Below are 21,746 nucleotides of genomic sequence, written 5' to 3'. Positions count from 1 at the left end.
TTTTTTGCTACGAATACTCCTTAATTAGTGATTTTGGCGTTGCTTCCTCCAAAATTGTGCAAGGCAGAGTTTTCGGATGGTAAATGACTAACAAATTGGCCCATTTATTTAGGCCCACGTGCTTCGGAACTACAACGGCCCAAACATAAGCTCGCCGCCGCACCCCATTCTTACCGTCGATCTGTATCCAACACTCCATAAGAAAACCTTAAGCCTCAGTACGCGCGCGCCTCCGTTCAGTTCGTTCTGGTACTCCCACGAACGCCTACCCGCCGCCCGCCGCCCGCCGGCAGCCGCCTCCGCCCGGCGCGACAGCAACGCGGCCGCCGCCCCCCGCTCCAGGTGAGCGCACTGCCGCCCCATCCCCCGCGCGCCCGCGCCCACAGCAGCCATCTCTTCCATCCTCCCCTTTTCCGCCTAGGCATTCCTCCGAACACCTTCCCTGCTCGCGCGCGCATGGTGCGAGACCAGCGGCCAGAGCGTCTAACCCGTCGTCGTCTTCGTGCAGGGGGTTTTCGTCAGACAAAGGGGCCGAGAAATGCCGCTCGGTGTACGGTTGAAGTGGCGGGAGACCAGCACGGCGAGCCAGCTGAGCGCCAAGAGGGACATGAGCGGCGGCGGGACCGGGATGGGCGGCGGGAAGACGGGGAACAGGAGGGAGGACGCCAGAGGGAAAGGAGGGGCCAGGTTCGGTGGCCGGGGCAATGGGGAGGAGAGAGAAGAGCGCGGCGGGCGTGGGCGCGGAGGGGGTACGGAGCAGAAGCGGTGGCGGAGCGATGCAGGGTCTCAAGGGGACGCCAGGAGGGGTTCGTCTGGGTTTGACAGCAGGAAGAGGAAGGGTGATCATGGCTCGGGGTACGGCGATTACAACGACACGTCGTTTTCTAAACCAAGGATGGACAGAAAGAACCCTTCCGATGGAACCCGTGGGAAGTTTTCTTCTCGAGGAGGCGACGGATTTAAGCCCCGGAGATCTGAAGAGGGTGAATTTCGGCCGATGAGAAGGAGTAGCAGCAATGGTTCTGGTATGGGCAGAGGGGGTGGCGATAGGTTCAAGCCCCGAAGTATGGAAGATGATGGCTTTCGTTCAGTGAGAAGGGATGGCAGCAAAGGTTCTGGTATGGGCAGAGGGGAAGGCGAAAGGTTCAAGCCTCGATGTTCGGAAGATGATGGCTTCCGTTCAATGAGAAGGGATAGCAGCAAGGTTTATGGTGGGAGTAAAGGGGACAAGGGTCGATCAATGGTCTGTATGAATTCACAAGCCTCCAAGTGGAAGAAATTTGACAAAGACATCAGGGTCGATCGTCGAAATGGTGGCACCACAAATGCCGATTTGGATGAGCATGATGCGGGAAGCAGGAAGTCTGATGATTCACAGCAGAATGCTGAAGACAAGCCCCGTGCTCGTCCTACTCGGGTGCTGGACAAAACTGGGAAGAAACTCAGGGTCTATAGGAAGGATTCAGTTTCTGACTCTGAGGAAATTGCTCCTCCTAAGAAGAGAAAGCGAATGAAACTAGATCCTTATGACACATCAAACAAACGGATTGAGGATGCAACTCCCAAACAAGATGGTATGAATGCTATCTTACCTTTTTTTTAGGTGGTGCAGAGGATTGATTTGTGCATATGTATGTATATCATGTTCCATGTGCACGACCCCTCAAACCCTGTGGTGGTGAAAAGGCACCCTCTCATGGATAGTTTTTTCCTTCACCCTGAATTTAGCATCACATTTCTCGTCTGAAGTTCATGTTAACAAAAGAAGAATATTCCATAATATTTAAATGCAGGTATAGAGCTCGGGCAATCAAGAAAATGTAGGGCAACTTATGTATACTACTCGATATGCATGTCTAAATGATATCCTTTTAAGATTAAAAAGAATGTGTACACACTAGAACCACTTACAAGTTCTAGTTTTATCCAGTCTGTGCCATTCCCCCCTTTTAGAAATATATTTGCATGCTTTGTTATGTAACACTGTTGATTCAAATCTCTTCTTTCAACTGATAACTTCTCAAAATTGCTACATATTTTAATTGTTTCCTTAATAATATGAAAACTTTCCTGAACTTCTTAGTGCGTTCACCCACTTATAATTTCTGTACTTATTTGAAATTTCTGGTCTTATGAGGAAAGTGTCTAATTATCCATCTGATGCTTCTGTTTTAATATCTCCATTTTCTTTCTTTTTTAGTTTGCATAACAGAGAAGATTCCAGAAAAGAGCACACCTGAACCTGACGAGACTGAAATGTCTATAAATGCTAAATTTCGTGACATACAGCCAAGTTCTTCAATCCTTTCATATGTTGAAGATAATGTATACACGATTGCCTCCTCATACCTCTCTTTTGACTCTTTCGCTCTATGGATGCAATTATAACATCATTTTACTGTTCTTTGCAGTTACTTGGTCGTAGGCGTCTAATTGACATAAAAAATGCTGGCTACAATACCAAGCTTTCTGCTCCTCTGGATAATGTCCCCTTCTCAACCAGAATTGAACGTGATCGGATAGAAGACACTGTAAGAACGATAACATATAATCAGTGCAGAAAGTCGTATGTTTCTCTTGTTTTAGTCAGTTATTTTTTGCTACTATATGATTTTAGGTTCTATATTGTATGTTCTGTTGATTTTCAATCCAATTTTAGTTATTGTTGCTCACAAGAAATCATCAACAGGTGTTCAGAAATAAGTTGGACTTTTTTGCCGCTGCAAAGATCCCATCATCTTTCCCTCCTCCCACAATTCCAGAGATAGCATTTGCAGGTAAATAGGAAGGAATGCATGCTATTAGTTCCATCTCCCCTTATTTCTATGGGAAGTTGTCTAATCATGTCATTTTGATGGGCTGTGTCTGAATTCACTTTATGTCATATCCCCTACAATGTTTTGCAAATACTGGAGCAAATATTTGTATTAAAATGTGTGTTTTGTTAGTTCAATGGCATTATCCTACCAAGACATTGATGATGAGTTGCTCATTGAAATTTTGTAGCCAACTAACCTAGCCTCTATTTTGATGTCTGTTTCAACTTTCGGCCATTTTATGTTCTGCTCACTTCGTCACCTTATCATGGAACTCATGAATCTTTGGTTATTTATTATCCACTAAACTATTGGTGAAACAGAAACTTCACATCTTATAGAAGGCCTTTTTTACTATGACAAACTTCAAATCATATCCTCATGCTTTAGTAAACTACATTTAGTATATACTATCATTTTGCATTTAGTATTTAGATATTTTATGCTAATTGTTTTATCAAAACAATGCTTTCTTTGGAGTCTATCTGAATCAAATATAGCATTGAACCTATCTGTAAATCCCTGTTACTTAAAGTGTTTCATATCTGCATTAACAACTTTGTTTTCTTACTGAACTGAAATTCAAGGGGTATCAAATGTTGGGAAATCCTCACTACTCAATGCACTTACAAGACAGTGGGGTATTGTGCGAACATCAGATAAGCCAGGACTTACTCAAGTAAGTTGAATAAACAATTAAAGCTTTCATTTCTTCGTCTACTTATCAGTGTTCAAATTGTTAATTTGTTTATATGTATAACATATTACTTCTGAATCACAGAGTATAAATTTCTTCAAGCTTGCATCAAAGTTATGCCTTGTTGATTTGCCCGGATATGGTTTTGCTTATGCAAAGGATGAAGTTAAAGAGTCTTGGCAGGAGCTTGTAAGTATCCGATCTGAATAATAGCCTTCTCATGAATCATGTCGCCTTGCATGCATGAACTTGGGATTGCTGACATCTGGTCTCACTGTCTATGGTAATTTATTAAAATTCTAAATTTTATTGTAAATACTTGTAGATCACATAACTATTGTACATTGGTAATGAAATTCCTTAAGTTCTTGCTCTACAACTTTTATGGGGCTGCTGCTGATCTCTCAATTTAATACAAAATTGAACATCTGGTTTGGATGTCTTAACTGAGCACAATTTCAAATCAAGGGGGCCAAGCAGCTTTACAATTTGTGTTTACGACCACATAATTAGATGAATTATCTGGTCCCCATGCAGTATTCTTGCAGTTTGAATATAACCATTGGCTCTGTCTGTCAAAGATATCTCTTGTTCTATTTTTGCCTATTGATTATTGTTATTCTTAGTTCTTACAAGCACTCTGAAATTTGTAGGTGAAAGAGTATGTTTCAAACAGGGTTGGTCTGGATAGAGTGTGCCTTCTTGTCCACACTAAACGTGGAATGAAACCATTGGACTACGAGCTTATAGATCTAATGGAAAGGTTTGTTTAAATCCTTACAGAGGCAGTGTTATCTACTTTTTTTCTCTCTAATGTAGTAATGTTAAGTGGTTTTGCAGCTTTGCAATCTTAATTGAAGTACATCACTGTCAGTGCAAAGTTAAAAAAACCTTAGCTGTCAGTGCAATCAAATTCATTGATTAGAATCATGCATTTTTTTTCTTGAAATACATTGTTTGATCAAAGCATTTGCTTGCGTTTTGGGTGATATACATAGTGGTGTTACCTTTGTGACCTTGATTGAAGTGCATCACTGTCATTGTAAAGAAAAACTCAAAGCAATCAAATTCAATAATTAGAGTAAAGCATTTTTGCTTTGAAAGCCATCAGTTGGCCAAAACATTTGCTTAGATTTTGGGTGATATATAGATAGTGGTGTTACGTTTGACTCTGTGAATGACATCTCCAAATACACTGGCAGATACAAGACACCGTACCAGATTGTATTAACCAAGACTGATTTGGTTTTCCCTATAGACGTCGCTCGCCGTGCCATGGAAATCCAAGAGGTTCTCTCCCTCCCTTCCTCCCATGTGCGTTTTGATTCATTGCCTGACCTTAACCAAAACCGCTCATTTCCTCCACCACAGAGCCTCAAGAAGAACAAGTCGGTCGTAAAGCCCGTGGTGAGCTCCTGAACCATCTGATCATCTCCAATCTGTTATACCTGCTCCTGAACCATGTCATTCTGATACCACGGTACATGTCTTGTAGATGATGGTGAGCTCCAAGACGGGGGCGGGCATACGCAACCTGAGAGGCGTGCTTGGGAAGCTAGCTCGCTTCATCAAGCCGTAGGGAGGCGATCGCTTAGCCTGGAGTGCGTGATTCCGGGAAAGATAAATGCCCAAGTGGTTCGGCTTTTAGGCCTTGAGGTCCTTCCTTGCTAGGATGGGATATGACGCCATGTTGTATCTAAGATTTGGATCACCGAACCATTTCCCTGTCTGAGAGAAGATTCTATCATTTAGAGGCTACTAGAAGGATACTGTGTGGTTCACTGGGCTGTTTTTCTTTTTTTGCGAAGTGTATTTGCACTGTTTTAGCAAAATTCATGTCTTAAATAAACTTCTACGCTGATTGAGGGCAGTGAGTACACAAATTTAAGTATGGATGTGGTACAGAACCCAGAGCTTCATAAAGGAAGGAAAATACAGCGTGTCATTTCAGAATTTCCCTTGAAAGCTAGATACAGCTAACATGTTAACACCTTCTCAGGGAACAGATTGTGCATTTTTATGCATTGAGGTGCTGTCTCTCTATATATTGCTAAATTGTGGGCGTTTTGGTGACCAGGCTCCATGGAGCCTGAAACTTCTGGAAAAAAAATTAATCAAAATTCATATTTTTTCGGTTTCAAAACAATCTGAAAAATATATGCAAATATACCAGGACGAAATGTACATGTGTGTAAAAATTAAGGATGCGACCTGTACAAAAAAACAAATTCATGGACTTATGGGGATTAATGTGTTAAAAAGACTTAGTTTTGCTTTTTCCTGTTTTTGCAGAGCCCTCAGTTTAATGTATTTCATCCTGAAAATTTACACATGCATTATGCCATAAAAATATGAATTTTGATGAATTTCGAATTTTGCAAATGGATGCCTTTATGGAGCCCAGCCTCTAAAATTTTCAGCTAAATCGTAGACTATCAATTTCGAACTCAGCCTCCAAAAATTTCAACTAAATCTTAGACTAGAAATCAATTTCGTGGTGGCTGGGCTCTCATTTCTCTTTCCTCTCCATTAGAGGGCACGACATGATGCCAATAGACTCACTGCAGAGTAACCCCAGCCAAGCTTGTACCCTAATGGAGCTGAAGATAAGCGGATCCAAACTTCAAACGATAGCTACTACATCGACGGAGAGATAGCTACTACCTCGACGAAGGGGAACCGGAGGACAATGTGATCTGGCTCAGGAAAAGTTGCTGCCCGGCTGTTTAATCATATTGCCAAACGGCAGCAAGGTAAAGTTGGAATCTGCGGTGTGCAATCTCCAAAACCAATTAAGTCATTTTTCACTCAGCACTGTTCACTAGTAAGAGGACTTACGCACTGACAGGATTCAAATCAGTCTTGAGAGAAATAAAAGATGATATGATGCATGAACGCAAAACCACAAGGGGGGCATCCCCAGACAAACCAAAAGGCTCTCTCTGATATAGATAGCAGCGAAATTGTCAAAACATAAAGACCTGATCACAAATTGTGCTTGACCAACCAACTTTCAGTACAACCGATTGCAGCAAAAACTAGGTAGAATAGTTCAATATCCAGAGACGAGTAAAACTAGGACTGGCTCCATATCATGCAAGCATTCCCAAACTAGACACGGGGAGCAGGGGCACCAGGAACGGCACCAGCGCCAGCGGGCGCACCACCAGGTCCACCAGGGCCGCCAGCACGGGGCGGGCCACCCTGTCCAGGCCTCGGGCCGTCATCCTACAGTCAAGTTACCAAAACAAGTCAGTGAAAATTGTAATAGACATAACAGAGGCAACCAAGAAGAATGATGAAAAACAGATGAGAAACAACAATAGTCATTAAAAAATGTCACATCAACTAATGATCAGCTAGAAACAGAACGTCTTAGCAGACAAAGTGAAGGAGATGGTTAAATAAATGTCCCATCCGTTAATGATCAGCTAAAAACTGGAGGCTTTAGCAGACAAAGTGAAGAGGATGGTTATCAGATGTAAGGGACAGCTTCATCCCATAGGCAATCTCACTTGTTATAGCCAATGGGGCAGACAATAAGTCCCACAATCTGATGAATTTTTAAACATGTTCTAAGCAGACAAATAAAACACCGCAACCCAGTACCAACTGTAAAAAGTATTAACAAATGAGTGCATTGAGGAGGTCATGAATGAAAGAAGTAGGGATCAGTCATCAAAGATAGGTCTGCAATGCAACAAGACATGTTTATCTATGCTTCCGTTGACGCATCCATTGCGACATATACACAGAGAATGCAACGCCAAAAGCAACACTAGGGCAGTACTGAAATTTTGTTTCAAATGAGTGCAATGAGGAGGTGGTGACTGAATTAGATAATCAGTCATCACACATATGCCTGCAATGCACCAAGACATGTTTATTTATGCTTCCGTTGACGCATCCATTGTGACATATACACAGAGAATGCAACGCCAAAAGCAACACCAGAAGAGTGAAGAACTAATCATGGTGCACTACTCATCATGAACTTAAAACTTCTATCTAACAGTTAAAAATATATGGAACAGCATACAAGAAAACTTCAAAACTTAGTTAAAGCGAAGAACATATGGTTGCTAAAATCATACCCTGCGCCTGAAACGCTGCGGGGGCTCACGGTTCCTCCTGTTCTCACGCGAGCGGACACGGACAATGTGGGCATGGATGGCACAAGACACACAGTGGTGCACCTTGGCGTACAGCTTGGGAAGCACATATCCTGGACAAAAGAGAATCAAAATGAGATGTCTTCAGTATGCAGTTACTAGTGACTAATAATATCTGTCAAGTTGAAATGTAATAGTTAGCAAGAGACTGTACCATCATGCACACAAGCCTCCTGCACATCTCTCACAGCAGCCTGCTCCACGATGTTCCTCACCAAGAAACGCTTGATAGCCTTGTCCTGCACAAAATAAGAACTAATTGTTAGATACCAACCATCTTTATCTATATAAGTAACATAATTTGACATGTACCAACTGTTGACTAGAGAACAATTCAGACTAAAGAGACCCTAAAACTAGTAACAGTCGTATAAACATCACTGTACCGGCCGGATAAAAACACATCTAGACGGCAAAATCCCTCCTCGAACATAATGTCAACCGCAAACCGCTAGAGCAATAATATACAGATCGCACCATGGAAATAACACTAGCACAGATCCTCGTGCGTGCACTGATACTTCTACCACTAAAGCAACCTGATCTACCCACTGCTACGAAATAGCATCACATCCAGGAGGGGAACAGAAGAGAAATGATGGCGCTCATACCTTGGGGCAGCACTTGGCGCAGTTGGAGCAGCGGATGTACTTGACGTGGCCGCGGCCGTGCTTGTTGCGCCCGCCGTTCCTCCGCTTGAACGTCTGCAAAACACGGCGGAGAACGGTGAGACGGGGGCCGGCGGGGAGCGAGATCCGACGGAGGAGATCCGAGGACGGCGGGTCTTACCATGGTCGCTTCGCGCCGCTAGGCGGGGGGTGGAGGCGGCCGGGAGAGGGGAGGAGGGAGGCGAGGCTCTAGGGTTGCGGCGGCGGCTTGGTGGGAAGGGTTGAGCGAATGGTGCCAGCTTTAAGTAGGGCGAACGCTGGGCTTTTGTGGACCGTGAAGCGGCTCTGCGGTCATGGGCCTGGATGTCGTCTCGCTTTTCGGAGCGCAGGTTGGGCCGGCATCTAAATGTTCTTCGTGTGGCCGGTTATCACTGGCCCATGGTCTTTTGTTTTCCTAACTACGCTTCTATGTCAAAAAAGGAAAGAAAAAAAAACTACGCTTCGAGAGTGTCTTTGTTGAAGTCAGACTGGACAAGACTTGCCTGCTCCCGCGCGTGCGCCCATACGTGCTCCCGCATACGTGGCTTGATTTAATTGGAACAAAATAAGGCCCGGCCCCACTCCGTTAAAATCAGGAAAGGGAGGATTAGATTAGGAAGGAAAAAGAAAAAAAAAATGGCGTAGGATGAAGTGGGAGCACGGATGGGAGCATGGGAAGGAAGCATGTAAGCCGGATCCAGTCAGACTATCCGAGCATCTATATTTCACCCTAAAAAAAATAAAACAAATAAAAATTAGGAGCTTCCAAAAAATAGCCCCTTCCTGCCGAAAAAAGTAAAGAGATTTTGCTTCCGGATACAACCCTACCCCTCACAATACATAATCTTTTGGCGGTATGAAACCTCCCAACCAAATTGCCAGTGCCCATCCTTGGTGTCCCTCCGACAACACCGTCTATGCTAGGGATCATTCCCGCTCTTCCCTCTTGCTTGCAGCTGCCGAAGAACCCTCTCAAGTTATTGTCGTGGCCACCTCCCACCACCAGAGCCATGCTCGCGGACATCGTTGGACACTGCGCGGTCTCTCGAGGTCCTTCACACCCTTTCAGCCTCCCGTGTCGTGACCGGGAGCCCCCGCAAGGCTACCAATCGACTTTCAACGCCTGGGTGCCTCTCTCTAGCCATCACATACTCGACGCCACTTCCCGTCGGTGCCACACGATTTATGTGTTGACACACGTAGTGTGTTTGACTAAAAGTCCATAAGCTGACTTTTTCCCTTGTGAGTTCCTATCTGAAGATTCAAGATTTCATCCATTTGAGGAGACAGAAAATGATGTCGGCGTCGATCATTCAAGTGGAAGAGAGAAAACTAGGCATGGTTCTTAATCAGTTATCTGTGTATTCATCGCAGATAGGACAGAAGGACGTACAAAACTAATGATGGATTGCGTTGTGGACCTGTTGTTGTATCCAGAGATGCTTTTAGGCAACTTCCTAGAATGTTGGGGGAACTCACTAGTGCTGGAAAGTCTAACTATGGAGTTGCAAAAAGGCCTTGCTGGAGTTGGCACCCGATGCCATCAATATGGCGTCAGTGTTAAAAAATAATGGTGGCGTTGGATGCCAACGTCAGCAGTATTATTGGTGCTCATGGCGTGCCACATTTCCAACGCCACCGCTATAATTTCACCTACTGGCGTATCTTGTTATATGCACGCCATCAACATGTTCTGCAAAAAAATATTTTGCCACACAATAGAGCATTTTGCACCTCACATTGCAATAGCACACATGAAACGGGACAATTGACCAGCAATAAGTTTAGCGATAGCTAAACTTAGTAGTGAACGATCACTTAACGACACAATCTCACAAAGACTAGCTAGCTATTATTTAGTCGTGGTCAACATGCACTACAAGCAAACTAATATTTAGTAAGATGTTTACTTAAGAGACCTACTGGCATCGATGAGTCAGCCGTTTGAGGAGTAAAAAGATTATGCTTTTGAGATGGCATTGGGGTTGATCACTCAAGGGGAGGTGAGGGAAATTATACATGGTTCTCGAAATAATACTATACCAGACATAATAGAGATTACATCCTATATCAAGTAATGTACCCTAAGACATTTTCCAAGCAACATTTTAGTGTGACGAGGGAGTTCATTGTGTGCATTGTAACCGCTGTCGAAAAGAATGACTATGAGCTTAATGGAACACACTTGCCTATCTAAACCTATGCAAACACAATCCATGCATTTATTGAAATGCATTGATGGATGAAAGACCCACAAACTCATGAGCAACTCGGAGACGATCTTGTGAAGCGCGTGTGGGTATTTTGTGAGCAATAGTTCATCATATGTTCATCTTATTTGATTTAGAATTTTCGCTTGATTTGGACCAAAATGTTTCTTCGGGATGGGTTAGATATGCTTTGAGGGGTATACTATGGTTACCTACAAACAACACCAGCGGAGTTACAGCAAGGCCATAAGGGTCGTGGCCCGCCCAGACTGGAGTGCTCCAAGAGATCATGGAGTGCTCCAAGAGAGATTCCTTGCCATTAAGCACATCACAGAGTGTACATCTGCTGGAATTAAAGAAGCTTTGGTTAATGTGTTGGAATGTCATGGTTTGTCAAGAGGCTACGTGGTCAGGGTTATGACGGGGCTTCAATTATGAAAGGGGAATTCAATGGTTTGCATAAATTGGTAAGAGATGAAGCTTTGTATGCATTCTCTATATGCTCATTGCTTTGCTCACCAGTTGCAATTGGTGGTTGTCACCGTTGCTCAATGTAGTCCTGCTATTGCTGATTTCTTCAATTATATTCCCTTAATAGTGATTCAAGTGTGTTCATCTTGCAAAAGGAAAGATGCATTACTTGCGAAACATCAAGATGAATTGCATCAAGAATCTAATATAACAAGACCATGAGATACTCGTTGGGGCTCACATCTCAAAACCTTGCTTCGTATATTCACAATGTGGAATGCTGTGGTGAATGTGCTAGGAATTGTTGCGGTTGATGCTCGGGAACATACATGCCAAGGTGGATCTAGAGGTTTGCTTAAAATCATAGAATGATTTGAATTTTTGTTCATCATGTTGTTCTTAATAACTTGTTGAGCAACACAAATCACCCATCCCAAACTTTGCAAAGAAAGAATCAAAATATTGTTGAGGCCATGTGTTTGATCTTGGATGTGAAGGAAAGCTTGCAGGACATGAGGGACAATGGTTGGGAGTCTTCATTTTGCCAAGCCAAGAACTTTTGTGGAACACATCATATTGATGTGCCAAACATGGATGATCTTGTTGGAACAATGGGCCAATCTGCTCACATTAAGAGTAAGGTGACTCGACTTCACTATTACAAGGTTAGCATATTCAATGTTGCCATTTATGCAACTATCACTGATATGAATATCCGATTCAATGAAGTTTCCACCAAGTTATTGGATTGCATGTCTTGTCTTAATCCAGCAAACAACTTTGCAAAGTTTTACGTTGACAAACTTATCCATCTTGCTGAAATTTATGATGAGGACTTCACAGAAGCTGACCGGATGTTACTAAGAGTACACCTCCCAATATTCCTTATGGACATTAGGAGAAGTGATGAATTTAATGGATGCCGGGATGTGTCCACACTTGCTCGGTTGATAATTGAAATAATGAAACACACAACTTTCCAGTTGGTATATCGCCTCATTGAGTTCACACTCATTCTTCCTGTAGCCAGTTCATCAGTTGAGCAAATATTTTAGGCAATGAAGGTCGTCAAGACAGACTTGCGCAACAAACTATTAGATGATTGGATAAATGATTTAATGGTGTGCTATTGTGAGAAAGAGATATTCAGAAGCATTCATGGTGACAAAATCATGATACAATTTTAGGAAATGAGTTGTCGGAAAGGACATTTGCCTCATGAGTTTAATGTGATTCCTTAGAGTTATAGATGTTAGTGTTACTAGTTTTAATACTTAGTTGTGCATGCCTTATTGTTGTATCACTAACAAGTGTGCTAATTTGGACAGTGGCTTGTGGTTGGTGACTTGAGCGAGGGAACTTGGGCATACATTTCTATAATTTGGTGCGGGACTATTCTATAACTACAATACCAGTAGCTAAATACCCCTGCATTGCTACAGGGTGAAACAATATTTGAACAGTGGTGACACATGATCGATTGTCCTTGGTCATCACTGTCGTCCTCGAAGGCATGGTTGGAGCCCTCGGTCGTCAGGGCTTGGTTGTCCTCGAGCATGCAACCATCGACCTCGTCTGCGAGCCCTGGTTGCCCCCACCCGCGAATGATTTGGCAACTATCACTATTTGTGTGTCCTGCTCCTGCACAGCACGGTCATCATCCATCTTGGCGAACGATTGGTCGTCCATGTGGCGAGCGCTCGTTTTGTATGTTGGCAAGCGCTGGTCAGCCATGTCGCTGAGAGTCTTACTGGCAGTCACAAACGTCGACGAGAGCTTGTTGGGCATCCTCCCGCACAATCACTTTCAAATTTATTTGACACGATTGACAGTCTTCCTAACTAATGGCCTAATTAAGTAATTGCATGCAAATTTGAAAAAAAATCCTACTTCTAATCATCTACAGACCTAATTAATTGATTGCATTAATGACTTATTTGCAAATTGATTTAGCACAAAATTCCTATTTAAATTGACATACTTAATTACATAAGTAATTAACTGTTTTGCTAATTGATTACATTAATTGTTTTATTTTCAAATTGATTTGATGCTCAGTTTTCAAATTATCTTCATATAAATAGCCACATGCGAAACCACGAGGTATCAATTCATCTTGAATAATAAAGATATGACCTTTGACTTTTCATGAAAAGAAAATGTTAACCCCCATTGTGTTGCTCTTTTTGTGAAAAAACAGATATATTATAAAAATTCATTGAATGTACCAGCATATCAAACATAATAAAAAATTACATCGAGATTCTGAGACCACCAGATGACCAATACTACCACCAGAACAAGTCGCCGACACCCCGTTGTTGCCTCTATCCTAACGGAGTCGGCTTGACCTTGTCAATGACAGACGAATAGTCTTCATGCATGTGCCCATAAGGACCAGCACACTGGAGCCGCACTTATTGCCGTTGAACCCTTGCATAGATCTGAAACATCTAACACCAAATCTCTATTGGGGAATGTAGCATGCAATTTCAAAATTTTCCTACGCTCATGCAAGATCTATCTGTTGGAAATATGCCCTAGAGGCAATAATAAAATGGTTATTATTATATTTTTCTTGTTCATGATAATTGTCTATTGTTCATGCTATAATTGTATTAACCGAAAACCGTAATACATGTGTGAATACATAGACCACAATGTGTCCCTAGTAAGCCTCTAGTTGACTAGCTTGTTGATCAATAGATGGTTATGGTTTCCTAACCATGGACATTGGATGTCGTTGATAATGGGAGCACATCATTAGGAGAATGATGTGATGGACAAGACCTAATCCTAAGCATAGCACAAGATCGTGTAGTTCGTTTGCTAGAGCTTTTCTAATGTCAAGTATCATTTTCTTAGACCATAAGATTGTGCAACTCCTGGATATCGTAGGAGTGCTTTGTGTGTATCAAACGTCACAACATAACTGGGTGGCTATAAAGGTGCACTACAGGTATCTCCGAAAGTGTCTGTTGGGTTGGCACGAATCGAGACTGGGATTTGTCACTCCGTATGACAAAGAGGTATCTCTGGGCCCACTCGGTAATGCATCATCATAATGAGCTCAATGTGACTAAGGAGTTAGCCACGGGATCATGCGTTATGGAACGAGTAAAGAGACTTGCCGGTAACAATATTGAACGAGGTATGGGGATACCGGCGATCGAATCTCGGGCAAGTAACATACCGATGGACAAAGAGAATTGTATACGGGATTGATTGTCCCCGACATCGTGGTTCATCCGATGAGATCATCGTGGAACATGTGGGAGCCAATACGGGTATCCAGATCCCGCTATTGGTTATTGGACGGAGAGATGTCTCGGTCATGTCTGCATGGTTCCCGAACCCGTAGGGTCTACACACTTAAGGTTTGGTGACGCTAGAGTTGTTATGGGAAATAGTATGTAGTCACCAAAGGTTGTTCGGAGTCCCGGATGAGATCCCGGACGTGACGAGGAACTCTGGAATGGTCCAGAGGTGAAGATCGATATATTGGATGAAGGGTATTGGAGTCCAGAATTGTTCTGCATAGGGAATCACAAACCTTAACACCAATATTCATTGCATGACTATTGACTTTCATTCTTGCATAGGGAATCACAAACCTTAACACCAATATTCTTATAAAGCATAATTACTCATCAACACAACTCACATATCACATCATCATATCTCAAAACTATTACTAAGAATCAAGTTTATTTTGTCCAATGATCTTCATGAAAGTTTTTATTATATCCTTCTTGGATATCTATCACTTTGGGACTAATTTTCATGTGTTGCTTTTCATAAGCTCAAACAAATATAAGTGAAGATCATGAGCATACTTCTTTTTCTTTCTCTCAAAATAATTTAAGTGAAGCAAGAGAGAATTTCTTGAAATTTTTACTAACTCTCAAATAAATCTAAGTGAAGTAAGAGAGAATTTCTTCAAAAAATACTAAGCACACAGTGCTCAAAAAGATATAAGTGAAGCACTAGAGAAAGTCCATAGCTCATAAAAATTTAAGTGAAGCATAGAGAACAATTCTAACAAGTCATGACATAATTCTGGCTCTCCCAAATAAGTGTGTCCAGCAAGGATTGATGACTTAAAACACAAAAGAAAACAAGCAAAGAATAATATCATACAAGACGCTCCAAGCAAAACACATATCATGTGACGAATAAAAATATAACTTCAAGTAAAATACCGACGGTTGTTAGAAGAAAGAGGGGATGCCACTCGGGGGCATCCCCAAGCTTAGTTGGTTGCTCATTTTTTGATAATAGCTTGGGATGCTGGGGCATCCCCAAGCTTAGGTTCTTCTATCCTTTATTCCTTCATCCATCGTAAGATAACCCAAAACTTGAAAACTTCAATCACACAAAACTCAACAAAACCTTCGTGAGATCCGTTAGTATAAGAAAGCAAACCACTACTATAAGTGTTGTATCAAACCAATTAATATTTTTTTTGTATTATATCTACTGTATTCCAACTTTTCTATGGCAAAAACTCATCAAAGAAAACTATAGAGCTATCAAAATAAGCACACAACACAAAGAAAACAGAATCTGTCAAAACAGAGCAGTCTGTAGCAATCTGACTATTTCGAATATTTCTGTAGCTCCAGAAATTCTTAAAAATTAGGACGACCCGAGTAATTTGTATATTGATCTAGTGCAATTGGAATGGATATTTTATCGCTCAATGATAAATATTTTCGTGAGCGCAAAACTTTCTGTTTTTTCCGCAAGATCAAACAACTATCACCCAAGAAGATCCTAAAGGCTTTACTTGGCACAAACACTAATTAAAACATAAAAAACACAATCATGACAGTAGCATAATTGTGCTAACACTCAAAAACAGGAAGCAAAAAGCAAAAAGTAAATTCTGTTCATTGGGTTGCCTCCTAACAAGCGCTATCTTTTTACGCCCCTAGCTAGGCATAAATTTTCAACGATGCTCACACAAAAGATAACAATTGAAATGCAAGAGAGCATCATGAAACATGTGGCAAACACATTTTAAGTCTAACATACTTCCTATGCATAGGAATTTTATAAGAAAACAAATTATGAAGACAATAAATATATAGCATATGCAAAGGAGATGAATAAAACATTGACAATCTCAACATAACGAGAGGTAATTTAGTAACATGAAAATTTCCACAACCATATTTTCCTCTCTCATAATAATTACATGTAAGATCATAATCAAATTCAACGATATAGCTATCACACAAAATATTCTCTTCATGATCCACATGCATGCAAATTTGACACACTTCCAAAATAGTTGGATTATCATCAAATAAAGTTATGACCTCTCCAAACACACTTTCATCAAAACTTTCATAAGACTGAACACTCTCTAAATATGTGGGATTATTTTTAGCTAAAGTTGACACTCTTCCAAACCCACTTTCAATATTATCGCAAACATATTCATCATGAGGCTTAAATAAATTTTCAAGATCATAAGAAACATCACCCCAATCATGATCATTGCAACAAGTAGTGAACACAGCAAAATTAGCATCCCCAGGCTTGGGGCTTTTCATATTATTAGCACAATTGACATTAATAGAATTTATAGTAAAATTATTGCAATCATGCTTTTTATTCAAGGAGCTATAGTGAATCACTTCATAAATTTCTTCATCACAATTTTTAGATTCACGAATCTCAAGCAAAACTTCATAAAGATAATATAATGCACTCAACTCACTAGCAATTGGTTCATCGTAATTGGATCTCTTAAAAAGATTAGCAAGTGGATGAGGATCCATATCAATAAATTTTTAGCAAGCGAAGATGCAGGCAAATAGAAGACACGTGGCAACACAAGCAAATAAAAGATCCAACAAGAAAAAGGCGAACGAAAAAGAGGGCGAATAAAATGACAAATTTTATGAAGTGGGGGAGAGGAAAACGAGAGGCAAATGGCAAATAATGTAAATTGCGAGGAGATGAGATTTGTGATTAGGTATCTGGTATATGTTGAAGATCATCTCCGGCAACGGCGCCAGAAATTCCTTTTGATGTCGCTTGAAACTAAGTCGGCATTTCCCCAAAGAGGAAGGGATGATGCAGCACAACGGCGGTAGGTATTTCCCTCAGATATGAAACCAAGGTTATCAAACCAGTAGGAGAACCAAGCAACACAACGTAAACAACCCCTGCACACAGATAACAAATCTTCACAACCCGGCGTGTTAAAGAGGTTGTTAATCCCTTTCAGGGTACGGCACCTCAAGATAGGAAAACAAACGTGAGATAATTTTGTAGTAATTTGATAGATAGATTGCAAATAAAATAAATAGAAATAAAATGCAGCAAGGTATTTTTGGGTTTTTGGATTAATAGATCTGAAAATAAATGCAAGGAAAAAGTAGATCGCAAAGGCAAATATATGAGAAAGAAGACCCGGGGGCCATTGGTTTCACTAGTGGCTTCTCTCGAGAAAAATAGCAAACGATGGGTGAACAAATTACTATTGAGCAATTGTCAGAACTTCAAATAATTATGACGATATCCAGGCAATGATCATTATATAGGCATCACGTCCAAGATTAGTAGACCGACTCCTGCCTGCATCTACTACTATTACTCCATACATCGACCGATATCCAGCATGCATTTAGTGTATTAAGTTAATGGAGAAATGGAGTAATGCAATAAGAACGATGACATGATGTAGACAAGATCTATCTATGTAGAGATAGACCCCGTCGTTTTATCCTTAGTAGCAATGATACATGCGTGTCGTTTTCCTTTTTGTCACTGGGATCAAGCACCATAAGATCGAATCCACTACAAAGCATCTCTTCCCATTGCAAGATAAATAGATCAAGTTGGCCAAACAAAATCCAAATATTAGAGAAGAAATACGAGGCTATAAGAAATAATGCATAAAAGAGATCAAAGAAACTCAAATACTTTCATGGATATAAAAAGATAGATCTGATCATAAACTCAAAGTTCATCAATCCCAACAAACACACCGCAAAAAGAGTTACATCATATGGATCTCCAAGAGATCATTGTATTGAGAATTAAGAGAGAGAGAGAGAGAGAGAGAGAGAGAGAGAGAGAGAGAGGAAGCCGTCTAGCTACTAACTACGGACATGAAGGTTTATAAAGAACTACTCACGCATCATCAGAGAGGCACCAATGGAGGTGGTGAACCCCATCCGAGATGGTGTCTAAATTGGATCTGGTGGTTCTAGACTCTATGGCGGCTAGATGAATATTTCGTCGGCTCCCCTAGGGTTTCTGTAATATTGGGGTATTTATAGAGCAAAGAGGCGGTCAGGGGGCACCCGAGGTGGGCACAACCCACCAGGGCACGCTGGGCCTCCTAGTGGGTTGTGCCCCCTTGGGGCACCCCCCAGGCGCAGCCAGGGCCCATTGTGTTCCTTCTGGTCCATAAAAATTCTCCATAATGTTTCGTGGCATTTGGACTCTGTCTAATATTGATTTTTTGTGATTTAAAAAACACGGAAAAAACAGGAACTCGCACTTGGCACTATGTCAATAGGTTAGTACCAAAAAATGGTATAAAATGACTATAAAATGATTATAAAACATCCAAGATTGATAATACAACAACATGTAACAATCAAAAATTATAGATACATTGGAGACGTATCACTTGATACACTTTATTCAGAACCATTTAGAGAGTTGAATAGTCAGAATATGTCACAGCGGAATCGGTTCCTTCCAATGTTTGTATTTGGAGCATATAATTGCACCAGACTCCAGTAGGTCGCCGCTCTCCAATTAAACATGGCCTGGATCTGCTAAAGGTTAAGACAACTAATACGTGGAGCTAGTTGGCTTTCTGTAGCAAGAAGCAAGGTCCTAGAATGAGCAGGCATTGCGGTTCACTATCCCGTGAATGCCAAAAATGTGCCTTCTGCAGTTGAATCCCACTGTCGATTCATGCTAAAAACGCCATGGCGCCATGTACCCTCCTTGCGTCTCAACACGTAGTATCATCTCTCGCTCCATCAATTTGTCACATTACCAAGATGCAGCTGCTCTCGGTAGCCTGCAGTGTGAAGGAAATATGCCCTAGAGGCAATAATAAAGCTATTATTTTTTCCTTATATAATGATAAATGTTTATTATTCATGCTAGAATTGTATTAATCAGAAACATAATACTTGTGTGAATACATAGACAAACAGAGTGTCACTAGTATGCCTCTACTTGACTAGCTCATTGATCAAAGATGGTTATGTTTCCTAGCCATAGACATGAGTTGTCATTTGATTAACGGGATCACATCATTAGGAGAATGATGTGATTGACTTGACCCATTCCGTTAGCTTAGCACTCGATCATTTAGTATGTTGCTATTGCTTTCTTCATGACTTATACATGTTCCTATGACTATGAGATTATGCAACTCCCATTTATCGGAGGAACACTTTGTGTGCTACCAAACATCACAACGTAACTGGGTGATTATAAAGGTGCTCTACAGGTGTCTCCGAAGGTACTTGTTGGGTTGGCGTATTTCGAGATTAGGATTTGTCACTCCGATTGTTGGAGAGGTATCTCTGGGCCCACTCGGTAATGCACATCACTTAAGCCTTGCTAGCATTGCAACTAATGAGTTAGTTGCAGGATGATGTATTACGGAACGAGTAAAGAGACTTGCCGGTAACGAGATTGAACTAGGTATTGAGATACCAACGATCGAATCTCAGGCAAGTAACATACCGATGACAAAGGGACCAACGTATGTTGTTATGCGGTCTGACCGATAAAGATCTTCGTAGAATATGTGCGAGCCAATATGAGCATCCAGGTTCCGCTATTGGTTATTGACCGGAGACGTGTCTCAGTTATGTCTACATAGTTCTCGAACCCGTAGGGTCCGCACGCTTAAAGTTTCAATGACGATTATATTATGAGTTTATGAGTTTTGATGTACCGAAGATTGTTCGGAGTCCCGGATGTGATCACGGACATGACGAGGAGTCTCGAAATGGTCGAGACATGAAGATTGATATATTGGAAGCCTGTATTTGGATATCAGAAATGTTCCGGGTGAAATCGGGATTTTACCGGAGTACCGAGGGGTTACCGGAACCCCCCGGGGGCTTAATGGGCCATAGTGGGCCTTAGTGGAGAAGAGGAGAGGCGGCTAGGGCAGGGCCGCGTGCCCCTCCCCCTCTAGTCCGAATAGGACAAGGAGAGGGGGCGACGACCCCCCTTTCCTTCCTCTCTCCCTCCTCTTTCCCCCTTCTCCCAATCCAACAAGGAAGGGAGGGAGTCCTACTCCCGGTGGGAGTAGGACTCCTCCTGGCGCGCCTCCTCCTGGCTGGCTGCACCTTCCCCCTTGCTCCTTTATATACGGGGGCAGGGGGCAACCCATAGACACAACAATTGATTTGATCTTTTAGCCATGTGCGGTGCCCCCCTCCACCATAGTCCACCTCGATAATAGTGTAGCGGTGCTTAGGCGAAGCCCTGCGTCGGTAGAACATCATCATCGTCACCACGCCGTCGTGCTGACAAAACTCTCCCTCAACACTCGGCTGGATCGGAGTTCGACGGACGTCATCGGGTTGAACGTGTGCTGAACTCGGAGGTGCCGTGCGTTCGGTACTTGATCGGTCGGATCGTGAAGACGTACGACTACATCAAACGCGTTGTGCTAACGCTTCCGCTTTCGGTCTACGAGGGTACGTGAACAACACTCTCCCCTCTCGTTGCTATGCATCACCATGATCTTGCATGTGCGTAGGAAATTTTTGAAATTACTACGTTCCCCCAACACTGGTATCAAAGCCAGGTTTTATGCGTAGATGTCATATGCACGAGTAGAACACAAGTGAGTTGTCACTATAAAAAAACACTTCCGTGATGATACGTGTTTGTCACAGTAGGTCGCTTTTTTGTTATGCATGTACATCCATGACAAATTTATGACAGAATCAAGATAGTCATACCTGTGCTGTCGTAGAAGTGTTCCATGACATTACCAAAATTATCATCACGGAAGTGTCCACTTCCATGACAATAAATCGCGCATCACAGAAGTGCTTTCGTCAAGGGTGACCGACACGTGGCATCCACCGTAACAGAACGCCGTTAAGCTATCGGGTCGGGTTTTGGATTCGATAACCCGTTAACAGCCCCGACCAATGGGGATTTTCCACGTGTAAAATCATCATTGGCTAAAGGAAACACGTGTCGGCTCATCGTTGGGACAGATGTCATCCACTCATTGGACAGAAGGCGCCTATGATACGTCGACACGTGGCACGGCCCAACAGTGGCCCATTCCTGTGAAAAGGCCAGCCCATTTGACTTGGTCAAAAGCTGGTGGGCCGACCCATGGAAAGCCTGTTAACGGCCTATTCGCATATAGCCCATTTACAGCTCGCTAACCCAAGGCCCGTTACGCCCTATCCGAATTAGGCAGAGTAGCGTCATCTGGGCCGTCCAATATGATTCCAGCCCGTTTTCACTTCTAGCCCATGTATAGCCCATGACGTATTTCGGCCCATATGAGGCCCTTTGTAACTCTTGGCCCATTAGCGGCCCGTGTTGAAACTGGCCCGTAATGAAAAGTGTATTACTTTACACCCATTAACGGCCCGTGGTGAAACTGGCCCGTAATGAAAGTGTATCACTTTATACCCATTAACGGCCCGTTATTCCATTGGGCCGTTTCCAGCCCAAGTTAACTTTCGGCCTTCTGAGGGCCCATT

The 21,746-nt window shown here is 42.2% G+C and overlaps 2 protein-coding genes, 1 non-coding gene and 1 pseudogene across 3 annotated transcripts; 2 read left to right on the top strand and 2 right to left on the bottom strand.

The window, feature by feature from the left end:
- The first annotated feature begins 219 nt into the window (after window positions 1–219).
- Window positions 220–5,466, top strand: LOC119303764. The gene is made up of 11 exons (XM_037580903.1): window positions 220–342; window positions 509–1,574; window positions 2,201–2,325; window positions 2,412–2,531; window positions 2,690–2,777; window positions 3,404–3,495; window positions 3,598–3,702; window positions 4,167–4,276; window positions 4,716–4,803; window positions 4,885–4,920; window positions 5,009–5,466. Exons 2-11 carry the CDS (start codon window positions 539–541, stop codon window positions 5,090–5,092), a joined length of 1,884 nt encoding a protein of 627 aa, XP_037436800.1. The 5' UTR covers window positions 220–342; window positions 509–538; the 3' UTR covers window positions 5,093–5,466.
- Window positions 5,467–6,429: 963 nt separating this feature from the next.
- On the bottom strand, window positions 6,430–8,584 carry LOC119303763 (40S ribosomal protein S26-like). Its single transcript, XM_037580902.1, has 5 exons — window positions 8,475–8,584; window positions 8,297–8,389; window positions 7,840–7,924; window positions 7,608–7,738; window positions 6,430–6,741 (listed from the first exon to the last, which is right to left on the bottom strand). The coding sequence occupies exons 1-5, from the start codon at window positions 8,475–8,477 to the stop codon at window positions 6,625–6,627; spliced, it is 429 nt and encodes a 142-aa protein (XP_037436799.1). The 5' UTR covers window positions 8,478–8,584; the 3' UTR covers window positions 6,430–6,624.
- LOC119304700 lies at window positions 6,920–7,022 on the bottom strand. The gene has a single exon (XR_005148419.1). It is a non-coding gene; the product is annotated as a small nucleolar RNA snoR99 (small nucleolar RNA).
- Window positions 8,585–10,746: 2,162 nt separating the features above from the next.
- Window positions 10,747–12,254, top strand: LOC119300320 (annotated as a pseudogene).
- The last annotated feature ends 9,492 nt before the right edge of the window (window positions 12,255–21,746 follow it).

The sequence above is a fragment of the Triticum dicoccoides genome, chromosome 5A, assembly GCF_002162155.2.
Source record: "Triticum dicoccoides isolate Atlit2015 ecotype Zavitan chromosome 5A, WEW_v2.0, whole genome shotgun sequence".
In the NCBI taxonomy this organism is placed as follows: domain Eukaryota; kingdom Viridiplantae; phylum Streptophyta; class Magnoliopsida; order Poales; family Poaceae; genus Triticum; species Triticum dicoccoides.
This window is presented reverse-complemented; position numbering and strand designations above follow the sequence as displayed.

Bases quoted from the DNA above. Each gene is read 5' to 3' on its own strand.
- LOC119303764 (XM_037580903.1), top strand. From the start codon at position 539: ATGCCGCTCGGTGTACGGTTGAAGTGGCGGGAGACCAGCACGGCGAGC. The intron at 3,703-4,166 runs GTAAGTATCCGA...TGAAATTTGTAG, and splicing joins AAGAGTCTTGGCAGGAGCTT to GTGAAAGAGTATGTTTCAAA. The intron at 4,921-5,008 runs GTGAGCTCCTGA...CATGTCTTGTAG, and splicing joins AGTCGGTCGTAAAGCCCGTG to ATGATGGTGAGCTCCAAGAC.
- LOC119303763 (XM_037580902.1), bottom strand. The intron at 7,925-8,296 runs GTATGAGCGCCA...TATTTTGTGCAG, and splicing joins GCGCCAAGTGCTGCCCCAAG to GACAAGGCTATCAAGCGTTT. The intron at 6,742-7,607 runs GTATGATTTTAG...ACTTGACTGTAG, and splicing joins CGCAGCGTTTCAGGCGCAGG to GATGACGGCCCGAGGCCTGG.